The sequence below is a fragment of the Eurosta solidaginis genome, chromosome 3, assembly GCF_040869045.1.
Source record: "Eurosta solidaginis isolate ZX-2024a chromosome 3, ASM4086904v1, whole genome shotgun sequence".
Taxonomy (NCBI): Eukaryota; Metazoa; Arthropoda; class Insecta; order Diptera; family Tephritidae; genus Eurosta; species Eurosta solidaginis.
Window position 1 is genome coordinate 68,194,403 of NC_090321.1, and position 12,800 is coordinate 68,207,202.

The window sequence follows — 12,800 nt, forward strand, 5'->3', positions numbered from 1 at the left end:
CTTTCAATATTATGTTATTATATTGGATTCTATAGGTTTTTTTATTTGTGTAATTTTGTTTGTTTAATTTAACTTGTGGCTCTGTGGCTATCTCTACCTGAAATTGCGATGAAAACCGCCAATTTGGAATAGTAAACTTAAGCTATGTTTTTAGAAAATATCTTACAATTGTTGAGAAGCCCACGCAAATTCAAATGGGATAATAGATGAAATGGGACTTCTCCTTCTTCATAGCTGAAGTCTTTCAGTCGAAAACTGCACCTAAGAAATTCGCACCCGACATCGGTCTCTCCACGACAAAGTGACGCTCTTAAAAAAAAAAATTCATTGAAAAGTCGGAAGGAGCAATGCACACCTTGGAATATATTTAATTGGGGTGAGCGATTGTCGTTCTCAGGGATTGTCTATCTCTTCATGATTTGAAAACTATCGATTTGGATTTTTTATGTTTATTATTTAAGTTAAATAAATAAAAATAAGCCAGTTGAGAGTGACAGGCGAATACAAAGACCAATGAATCAAAAGATAGAAAAATCGTCAGGCTGAAGTAATTTCCATCGAAGTCTGTAAGCAAGGAAATCGCGCCCAACGTCAGTCGCTCCGCGACAGAGTGATAGCCTTTTAGAAAAATCAACGAAGGGGTCGGAGGGGTTAATGCACACTTTAGAATGTGTTCAGTTGGGGTGCGTAGTTGGAATAATGAGGTTAAGCTTTGTCTTTAGAATGTGTCATAAGCTGGTTGAGAATTACAAGCGAATTCAATGCATGAAATGGAAGAAAAGCTTTTCTAGCTGAAGCCACTTAAATCGAAAACTGCATGCCAGAAAATCGCCCCCTACGGCGATCGCTCTACGACAAAGTGCTCTTTTAGTAAAAAACCAAAGAACATGAGGCGGATACAAAATAACTTCATTTCATCAAATTGATTTTGATGGGTTTCTTGAGTCAAATTCTGAGATAGACAAGGCTTTTGAGCAGAAATTCCACTCTACCGAGAACTTAGCAAAACTGAATGACAATAATTTTAAAAAATTTCAAAACCTTTTATTTTTTGTTAGAGAGTAAGCAGTTGGTGTGATAGTAGCGTGCTACGCCTACCCCACCGAAGATCCTGGGTTCACGCCCCGGGCAAAGCAACGTCACAATTTTAGAAATAACTTTTTTTAATTAGAGGAAACTTTTCTCGGCGAGGTTGCCCTTCGAGAGTGTTTGGCAAGCACTCCGAGTGTATTTCTGCCATGAAAAGCGAAATCTCAGCTGCCTTGCAGATGACGTTCGGAGTCGGCATAAAACAAGTAGTTCCTGTCCCGCCAATTTGTAGGAAAAATTAAAAGAAGCACCACACAAATTGGAAGAGAAGCTCGGCCTAAAATCTCTTCGGAGTTTATCGAGCCTTACATTTATTTTTATTTTTTCTAAACTTAATCTGAAACTCTTTTCTTTTATTCCATCTTTTGCAATTTTCAGCAGTAGGTTTAAACTTTTTGGTTTCGTTTTAAAACCAGAAGTGACTAAAATTTATATCTATTATTTAGACTTTTAGGTGTGCTTTAAAACGCTCCTGAGATTTTAGACTCGTGTCCTAGTTAAGTTTTAAATTTGAACCGCATAAAATTTACCAATTTAGTAAAAAAAAATTTTTTAATAGCTTAAACCGATTAATGGTTTTAACTAAGCCTAAAATGTTTAACCATGTGGCAACACCAATGTTTAAAACTTGATTTTCCAAAGCTCAACACATTCATAAATGTAATAAAAAACTATATTATTTACCTGAAATCGTCTCATATCTCTTGGATTGCCAGCGTTCTTCAAACAATTTTGATTGCATTTTAAGAAGAATTTTAGAAAAAATCTGAAAATATAAATATTAAAAATACATTAAGAATTAAAAGAAACAAACAACAAAACTTATAGATTTTTCGAAACTTCGAAGAGAATTGAAAACGTTATAGGTAGGTAGAAGTCTGTTATTTTAGTAGTTTAGAAAATTTATTTTTGTAGGTTTATTTTCATTTTTGTTACGTATTTGCTTGTTGTAACTGCGTAATTGCTTTGTTTTTTGGAAACTAGTTTTGAGGGTTCACATGTTTTGTTAAAGTTAGTGTCGTTTGTTTGTTCAAATTCCGAAAGTTTTTTGGTTGTACATTTCCAAGTTTGGCTTTCCAGAGTACATTTAGTCGTTGTTGTTGTGGATGTTATAACGATAAATACACTAGACCAAAGCGCTATCGGTCTTGATGTTCCTTTACGAAAACCCAGAATCATACTAAAACAAATTTTTTTCCAAAGAACTCTCATTGATTTATTGATGGACGCTGAGGAACTCACTAAAAAATGGGAAATGGGATAGATTTTACACCACAGAAAGTTTTTCCTCAATTTAGCATGCGATTTTTCAATAATAAAGAAAATGTCCTTTTTTATAAGGTAGATTCCCTTGGTTTTAGCAAAATTTCATTGTTTTTAGAAAAAAAATTCCTATGGCGCAAAATCGATCACTACTTAGGCATATGCACACATATACATTGAAGGCAACAGTCAATATGAGATGCAGAGATAGTAACAACAATAAAGAGCGCATATCTTAATATATAAAAAACACGTGTCACAAGTTTGAGGCCAATGGACTCCTAAACTACTGAACCGATTTTGAATCTGTTTTGCACCCCGTGTGTAGTTCGATCTAACTTGAAATATAGGATAGGTTATATCTCAGTTTATAGTCGCAATATTATTTTATTGCAATTTTTTTTATTTGTTTATACGTAATATTAAAATGTTACGTATACGCAGTGGCAATCATATTTTCAGGTGGTGCGGATATATTTCCGTGTAATTGCTTCGTGTTTAATTAAACAACCTGCTTATCAATAAAAAATATTATAGCAAATGATATCAAGTATTGCACATCACCAGGCCCGCCGAGAGGGGGGAGGTTTCTGAGGGGGTCCGCGATTTAGAGGTACTATGACATTTTTTTTAATACATGAGAGTCTTTAGTTGTTCCATGTGCAATTTTTAAGCCGAATTTCAAAAGCAACGAAAATCTGCATTTCGTTTTAATATTATAGTGAAGTGTGAAAAATAAAAATCTATATATATATAAGGAAAGGCTAAAATGTGTGTTAGTTGGTCGCCGGTGTTTGAAGAGATGCGTCGGTCGATTTTGTTCAAACTTTCACACAAGTTGCGTAAACCTCACGCGGTGGTTACTACAGGTACAGGGTCTCGAGATATAAGCCAAAACATGGCCAGTGAATGCCTAGACAGTGTTTATACAATATGGATATCAAATGAAAGCTGTTGATGAGTGTTTTGGTACAGAGTAATATATTATCCAGAGGCGGACTGGGACTGGGATTAGGACTAGGACTCGGACTGAGACTCGGAGTGGAACTGGAATAAAATACATACCACCCTCTGGGACAGGCAATAAGGGATGCAGAAGAATGAGAAGGAATTGAGAGAAGAGAAAAGAGAGGAGGAGAAAGAGATTGAGAAAGAGATAGAATGAGACGAAGATCGAGATAGCGAAGCGAAAAACACGGAGGGAGTAGTGAATAAAAGGGGGCAGGACAACGTCTGCCGGGTCTTCTAGTGAACTTATATAAACTGGTGCAAGTGAAGTACACGAGTAATTTAATTTTGAAATACTACTACATAAAAACATTTTGTTATACTGAAAGTTTGAGTTATATATTCGACAGTTCAGCGATTCGAACGATAGCAGAAGCGGCAGAATAATCAAGTATTCTTAAGATTCGTACAGTATGTTGCTCAGAAAGCAACAATAGTCAGAGTACTTCTGGTGCAAGGAAAGGGCCGACAGCTGTAAGCGTAATGTCCCACCACAGAAGCTGGCTTAGAACAAAACAAAATATGACAAGGGATAATAGAGAATCATTCCATAATACAGACGTAACAATCTAAAACTCATCATCTGAGTTTGGCATCAGCGCTAGAGATAGAACTTTGCGAAAGAAACTTTGTATAAAATACTTGAAAATGAAAAAGTTTCGTAAATAGTTCCTAACTGCATTGGAAGTTGTACTGAAAATACACTGAATTTCAAATATTGTGGAAAGAGGTAACAATGTGACCACTAACTAAGTTAGTCTGAATGAAGAACTGCTTAGGATATTTGGTAGAAAAATTTAGCTACAATACTTGCTCAATGGGTTGAAAAGTTAAATGTACTACTATCGAGGTAAGGGTCGATAAGCACGCTGCTTGGAAAGTGGTATATCAATAGTAAGTACAACCCAAATCACTCCACCTCATAGCTCCTCTGTTATTGTTCCATTATATTTAGAAATTTATAAATAGTTTGAATTCCACCAGCTGTTCGTTTCTCGCACCGCGAAGAAATTAAAAAACTCAAATGGAATAATTTTTTCAACGAGAAGTAGTTAAACATTTCCTTTTCGTTTCATTACGTCCTTCACCCTCCTTTTCCAAATACACAAAAATGCAGTTAATCAATGGAAGAAATATGAGACATTCAAAATTCGTTAACAAAATTTACAAGAGCATATCCTCGAAATCCACTTTCATTACACCGTTTCAAGTTGAAAAATTAGGTACCCAAGTGTTGAAATATTAGCTTAGGAAAAGTAAAAATAAGTAAAACGATCTTCAATTGTATTAGGCATAAAAAATAGCTCAGCATTCGTTAATATAATTTACATCTATTAACACCCTCAATGGGATAAACAAATTATTAAACAAAACTCTGGCGGATGGTGAAGAATAATTCATACTTGAGTTGAGAGTTCACGCAAGTGGTACGTACTTACATGGTTGCCATACTGCAACTTTTTTTGGATACAAAATTCAGCAAGAATAAGGACCAAAACTTTTAAACAAGGACCAGTGGAGGATCAAGTCTAAGTATGAAGAATTAAAAAATGTTTATAATTTTTTTTTGGCCCCAATGCCCTACTGCTTCAAATTTCTATACTTGTGGTCCTAAAACCTCTTGGAACCCCCTTAACCCTACAATGCAAATTAAAAATAGCTCAGGCATCTAGTTTAAGAAAGTGACATAAAGGCTTAGTTATCTAATTTGGCAAAGTACTGTGCTATCGAGAAGGGCACTTTTGTTGTATCCGCGTAGAATATTTGGCACACCGAAGGGTTCTGCATACTATCTTCAGTAATCATAGCTATGATGAAAGCTAGTATTGATGGGCCTTACTTCAAGAAATTGTTACCAATTGGTTCCAAAGCACTATCAAAGCAAAAGAAGTTTGCGATACGAATTTTTTATAGTGTGGGACAAGACAAGGTTATGTAAGGTGTGTTTTCGGAAAGGCCTAACCGATTTACCTAGGCGGATTTATCAGTAATTTGTAGTCTGTCATCTCTCTATGGGTTCAATAAAGCACATGTAAGGGAGATAATGAGTTACTGTCGGTGTTAATAGTTTATGCATCACGTGGTTGACTGTCTAAAACAAAGGAAGGCGAAATTGTTTATACTCCCATTCAAAAGACCATTAGTAAAACTTGTTAAGTTAGTACGAGAGAAGATATGACCACTCGGTATGATACTAGCACCATGAAGCTCCAGCTCTTTATTTTTTATGATATGAAAAAGCTTAAGGAGGTGCTTAAGTATATAAAAGGCCTCAGCGTCCATTGATATCTTCTACCGGTTCTGATTATATAGTGGTGCTCCTTGGCATGGTATCGAGTTTTCCGAATAACTAGTTCTAGCGAAATGTTTCTTAATTACCGGAACAGATGCGGCAGACGTTTTCCTGCCGAAAAAGTTCCTTTCCTCTTTGGAAAATTGTACATTTCCCTCACAACACCGAACCTCATTTCCATTTCTCTCTATATCTTCTTCCATTTTTTTTGCATTCTCTTCCTAATTTTTTGCCTATTCCTTTTTCTGTTTCACTGCCTGTTTCCTTTTCGTTCCCTCTTCTTCTGCCTCTGCCTCTGAATCTTATACTTCCTCTGTCTTTCTGTTACTATCTCTATATGCATTCCTGTGTATACAATTCAATTGCCAAGTCTGAAGTTCTTTCATATTTACAAACGCAACATCTTGGTTGATTATGGCGATGTTATTGGAATGCATAAGCTTGTGTTAAGCGCATCTTTATGAAAAAAGTCATTGTGTCACGGCCTTTACTTCTATTTCTACTCACACTCCTTTCCTTCTTATTCCTATTCCCACACATATACCTACTCCTATTCCTGTTGCTTTCCTATTTCCATGTCTATTCGTATTCTTATTTCTAAACCTCTTCCTATTCCTATTAGAATTCTGTTCCTGTTTCCCCATTCATAATTCTCCATGTTTCCATCTTCCTTTCACCCGTCTCGGTATACTCCTGTGCGGAGCGAAATTAGATTTCTTCACTCACTCTTCCAAAATTGAGTACATATTCATGAGTACATATTCCAAACCAAACAGCGCTCGTATTACGTGTTACAATCAGTGACTGATAATCATTTTCACTCAAGCAATAACTACGCAACTGTCAAACTTTTTTTTTTTTTAATTATAATAAAGAATGGATATACCGAGTACTATTTGTCGCCAGTTCAAATATGCCATTAATCCGATCCACCCTTTAAGAGCTATTGTGAGTTTCGATCACGGATCGTAACACATAATACGGGCCCAGAATTGAATTTGTTACGTGTTGGAACTTTATACTGACTTAGGGCACGGCAACGCACACTTTTAAAAACCTTAAATATAGAATATGTTTTGCCTAGTAAACACATGAATCTACCCTACTACACATCGGTTGAGGACTTTGGAATCCTATAAGAGATGCACAATCATTTATATTTCTATAATATTGGATTTTGTAAATATAATCTTCCCAAACAAAACATAAACAAAAAGTACCATCTTTGTTCCACTTGCACCAAATTGGCATCACTGCTCACTTACTAAGTACTTATGTACGAGTATGTACTTCACTTCACTTTGTTTGTTTGCATATGTACATTAGGCTGGAGTATGAAGACACTTCATTGAAAAGTATCATGAACATATTCATCATCGGCTTCCGGTGTTTTGCCAGTTCGACTGATTTGTTATTAACACTCAACAGTGACAGCGATGCTCAGCTGGTATGTCACCCTTAAACTGTTTTGGTCTTTGATTGCTCACTCGCGCGACTTTAGCAAAGCACAACAAACAAACTCCCCCACACCAAAAAAAGGACATGCGAGTACAGCGCGACTTTAGGACTTTGAGGGTGACGTATTCTGACGTCGCCTTTGTTGTTGTTGTACGTGTCAATTACTACTGTGCACTCGATGTTGACTTTTTGGTAGACAAATCTATTGACTGTATATGGCTAAGCATACAAACCTTATATACATATTTACATACATATATGAGTGTATATTTGATTAAGATCAACTGACAAAAAAGCGCCTGAGGTCGATTAGGAAATGCGACCAAGTAAAGAGGCAAATTTGAGTGTAAACTTTTACTTTGCTGCAGGGCAAACATCTGTTTTCTTTATTCATTTTATGATTAGCATTGAAAGTATTGATAAATAGTGACATACTGTTGTTGTTGTTGTTGTAGCGATAAGGACACTCCCCGAAGGCCTTGGGGAGTCTTATGGATGTTGATGGTCCTTTGCCGGATGCAGATCCGGTACGTTCCGGTAACAAGCAGAGCCTGGGCTGTTAATGAAACAGGATTCGCCATGGGTAGGTGCGATTGACAATTGGGTTGGAGAAGCTATAATGTGCTCTGGCAACCCATTGAGAGGGTTACGCTACACGACCCCTAGAATCAATTTGGTATTTTAGTCGCCTCTTACGACAGGCATACCTACCGCCGGTATATTCTAAGCCCCTAACCCGCTGGGGGGTAATAGTGACATACTCCATTTGTATTGTTGTTTTAGTAGTTGTTTTTTTAGCCCAACTACTTTGTTTGCCTGGAAGTACTTGAGAGCTATGCTTAATACATACGTTTAGATATATAGAAGGACTTCCTGGTTAGGATTCTACTTTTTAATGAAAAGGCTTGAAAAGGGTAACATGCGATTCTGCCTTTGGTTACTTTATCTAACTGACCGACGCATCGGCAATCTCTTGTCCGGAAGAACTGCAGTTGTGTCGAGGGTGATCTTTCAGCGGTCTTGTCCATGTTGTTCGTTGCTTTGCAACAACTTTAGAACTAGATTTGGTAGATTCTGCTCTTACCTTAGGTCTTTTTGCCGGTCTTCTTTTCACAATTTCAAAATAAGACGGGTGTCACTTAGAAAATCAAGCCATGTATGATATAAATTTTAGCGCATAAATATTGTGTTTTTATTCCTTGCGAATTGGTGAGTTCATTACTTGAGCTTAGATGGACTGAGTACTACCTCGGCTTTTGACAAAAAAAAAAAAAATAAAAATCATAGAGTATTCGTTGAATGGCAAACCTTGTTCCATCCGATAAATGGCACTCTACATAGACAATTTGAGGAATTAATTTATAAGATTAGGTTAGGTTGAACTGGCCTGTGAATAAAGACCTCACATACACTGAATGTGTCCAGAATTTGTTTGACGACCAAACGGAAGAACCCTAATAAGGCGCCAGGACATACGTTGTAGAATAACTGAGTCATCTTGGCAAATACAAGCAGTTTTCTAGGACAACTCTGGCGCCCCTAATAGCTGGAGCCTTGGCCTGGCGAGCGCAGGACAAGAACACAGAACGTGCTTAACCGTTTCTTCCTCGAGCTCACACTTCCTGCACTTTCTGTTACTGACGAAGCCTAACTTATAAGCATGTGACATCAGAAGGCAGTGTCCAGTCAGTATGCCCATTGTGAGTCTTAAGTCTTCTCTCTTCGCACATGATCTTAGATATTTTGTAGCCCCATGCTTTTGTCCACACCTTTCCTGCTTCATGGATCATATGCAACTCCTGTCTCCTTTTGATTTCTCCCAAGCGGATTGGGACGTCTATCATCGACTCAGCGAGTGTTGCACCCTCCTTTGCCAACTCGTCGGCCTTTTCGTTACCTTCTTTCCATTTATGATCGGGAACCCAGTAAAGATGTATGGCCGGACCTAAGCGAAGTTTGCTCTGTATCCTTGGTTCTATTGAACTTTCTTCTTTTGACAATTTTCATCTAGGATAGATCTCTTAGAAAATCAAAGCACTGACTTATGTCCGCAAAGTTTTTTCTTTTTTATTTTCTTTCGAGCGATGGTATCACAAACGAGCAGAATATACCCAGCGGTCTCATTAGCTTATTCACAGAACTGGTTACAAAACCTAAATTGCGAAAGCTATTCCCTAAGTCACTTATAATTCCGATAAAATAACCACTTACACCTTCTAAGGCCATTACCTATGAAGTTTGACAAGGGAAAGTGACTAATCTATTACCAGCTCCATCGCAATTACTCGGCACCAGAGATAACCTGACGAGCACCTGTAGAAATTTTCTTTTCCAAGTCTCCCATTTACGCACGCGCAAGTCGATTGAACGGTAACCGGCCCAAATCACCATATCTCTACAAGCCCGCCTACGACAGCACGTAGAGTTGTATACAGCTTTTGGTTACAGCCAGAATATCTGCTTTGTAATCTGTCTGCTTCGTTCTGACATCGAAAATATTATAATTTTATATACCATTGATGGGTTGTAAACTTGTGCTCGCTTCTATGTAGAAGAGCGTTACCGTGACTGTTTGGGATTTGTACCATCTTCAAGGCCATTTATCGTTCTAAATTGCGCTGCTTTCAGTGGTACATAAAACAACAATGGCTTGATAATTGCATTATAATATCCTTAAGGGATTAGGCGAATCTGTAATAGATCTATCAGTGTATCTAGAGGTCGCCCCAAGATAAGAAACTGTAACCGGTTTATATCTCCGAAGTTCAAGTTGTAGCAGCATTTTTAGAATACCTGATCAACGTGCTTTGGAACTTAGGGGAAAGAAAGTATTCTGGCGAGTGCAGCTCCACCCTATTCCGCCCCTACAGTTCTGTACCCACGACAGTCTGTCGTGAGCATCGTGAGCAGTACGATCTGAGCTGGTATACGACTAGAACGGTCAATACAACAGCACTCATCAACAACCGCTGTTGTCTCTGCTATCATCCAATGGATAAATTCGCCGTTATTTCAAACAAAATGTTTTTCATAAAATAAAAGTAAAACACATTTGTTTTCCTACTACGCCCCTCAATCATAACAACCATAATGCAGGCGCCAAGTTTATCGCAGATGTCAATTGAAGTCAAATATTTTGAGTCCCATTAACAAATCAAATCTTAATAATTGCCGATACATAAAAAATTATGCATTTAGGTATTGCGAAATTCCAATGATCGGATATTATTAGCTGCTCTTGGCTTTGAGTTAAAAAATTCACAGCTTCTTACATGCAAAGATTTTTCATATAAACACATTTGTGGTTTTATCCCACCAAGCCTTTTGAAGTATAAACGAGTCGGCTTGGCACTGATTGAATCACGAATGATTCGTGGATCTAAAACGTTGTTCTTGTTATTGCTTTTACCGTAAAACCACTCCACAAAGGTAAGTGGAAGTTTTATGGATGTGGGCAGTGTTTTAACGGATATGAATCCGGTACGCTTCGGTACTGGCCCGACTACTTCGGAACCAATTTTTTTTACGCCTTGAACCTTGGAGTCTCTAGATCTTAGTAGACTCTTACGAAAGGCATTCCTGTCGCGGAAATATTTTGAAGGCGAATCATGATTGTGTTCGGAAAGCTACTAACTGAAAGAAATTGAGTTACACCAGAGCTTACTAGTTCCATAGAGATATATCTATAAGAGTCTCAATTTTTAATTGCGAAGCTGTACTACTTATTTTATGAGTCTCGTGACCATCCCCCAAATGCTAGTTGGGTAAAACCGCCCTCAGACCAGATGCGCTTCCAATGTATGAAAATTTGTACATCAATTTGTAGATAAGCAAAGACTGGATGCTCGAATTTTTTTCAAGCAGTGCATTGCCAGATGTTGATCTACGAGTAATAAGCGTCGCAAACTCTATGCTGTGATATTCGAACCGACGCGCGATTTTATAGTTCACATGAGTCCAGGAGATCTTTGTACATGCAGTGCACATATCATTTGTCTAACGGAGAAATTTGTTTTGTGAATACTCGTCGGTAGCCCTGACTGTTTCCACAAGTAACTAAAGGAACGCGGTGTGCTCATTAGACAAGAGCTACATACTGTCGTCATACGAGGTGGTGTTATGGCCAGCATTCGAAGCAAATAGCACATTCGACAGGCGACTTACGTTCAGCCCCATCAAAATTTCTTGAAGCGATGCTTCAGCTTCTTTCCATAGGTCGGTAAAGTTAAGGTCAAGCAGTTTGATTGAATGCAATCATAACTTTGATTCGGCATAAGGTTTATACTCTTACTTACTTACTTAATAACTGGAGGGCATAAAAACTCTGAACATTTAGCCCACAAGCGCATTTCCGAATGACCTCAAGCATGACCAAATAGTTGGCAGTGGCATTAACTCGTAGACACTTTTCACATTTAGAGAAAGCTAGCAATTTGGTCTCAATGGTTGTGTGGGGCACGGTAATAGTGGTAACTCGGAAAATTGCGCTGCCGGTGATCTAGCCACGAAGGTCACTGCCTTGACTGGGTCGGTCTGCATGCGCTGCGTTAGGTTAGATAAGGTTGAGTGGTAGCAACACCGGTAAGAAAACTCATTTAGACTACATAAAGGTCCGCTGTAAAACTACATAATTTAATGGCGACGTAAGATGATAATGAAGTTGCGAATATGACTGATCTAGACTTTGGATATGTCCTCCGGAGATCCGAATAAACCAGGGCCAAATTCCTTATGGCAAAAACTAAACAGTTAATCCTCGTCACTAAGAAGGATTCTCCAGCATGCCGAGATATTTCTCATGAGCACCCATTGGATTGGGAACCATCAAAGCCCCTATCACCAATTAAGTATATATTAGCCTGTCAGTCCAATTATTTCAAACTGCTTTATTTATACTTCCGGCAAGGGCGATCTCGCCACCTGCGTTTCATTTCCCATCTGTACAAGAGCAGACTTCAGGTGGGCTGCGAAACTCCGAGTTCACTACAACCAGCCAAGTCCGTTTCCAAAAATTCGAGCGGTAAAAAACAGAAAACTCCATAACTAAAATTCCCAGTCATACCCAAACAAGTCTAATGGCTTAGTAGTGGCCCAAATCGGCGAAATGCAGGTGTTGAAGTCCGCACAGGGGCAGTTGTCGGCACATCTTATTTTGAATAAAGTTGGTAAGAAACCTTGAGTGACCGAAGTCACTACGTCTCATATCACGAAACCTAATCAACGCCCGTGTTGATTTTCCACGACGCCATCCTGCCCAGTATAATTCCTAGATATTTTAGCCTATCAGGAAATTGCAAGGGTACTCTCCCAATAGAAGGAGGCTTCAAAGCAGGTATCTTTTATTTCTTTTTAAAAAAACTAGTTCCGCGATCTGCATAGGCAAACACTCGGCAGCCACTGGCTTCAAGGTTCACCACAAGCTCGTGTAGTACCACAACCCAAAATAGGGGAGACAGAACACTCTTTTGCGGATTGTCTCTGCACACTATTCTCTCTAATCACACCTCTGCGACAACTTTGTTCACCGAAGTTTGTACGTGAATTCAATCAAAGCCCCCTAGGCCAACAACTACTCTTTCTAAAGGCAGGACATGAGTAGAATTGGCAGCAGACTTCGTGGTATGGTAAGTAAACCTATAATAAACCTTTGAAAGGCGGAGCGGTAGGTTTTGTTGCTTAGCTTAAGGTC

At 38.3% G+C, this 12,800-nt stretch overlaps 1 protein-coding gene across 6 annotated transcripts in view; it reads right to left on the reverse strand.

The window, feature by feature from the left end:
- The window catches only part of kn (EBF transcription factor knot), a 205,771-nt gene that overhangs the window by 13,481 nt on the left and 179,490 nt on the right, over positions 1–12,800 (reverse strand). For all 6 annotated transcript variants that reach the window (XR_010951480.1, XR_010951479.1, XR_010951478.1 and 3 more), the window contains exon 6: positions 1,774–1,855. Coding sequence is in view for 2 of the 6 variants with exons in the window: in XM_067777531.1 (XP_067633632.1) it covers positions 1,774–1,855 (82 nt within the window). In the remaining 4 variants the exon portion in view is untranslated. The remainder of the gene's footprint in view (positions 1–1,773; positions 1,856–12,800) is intronic.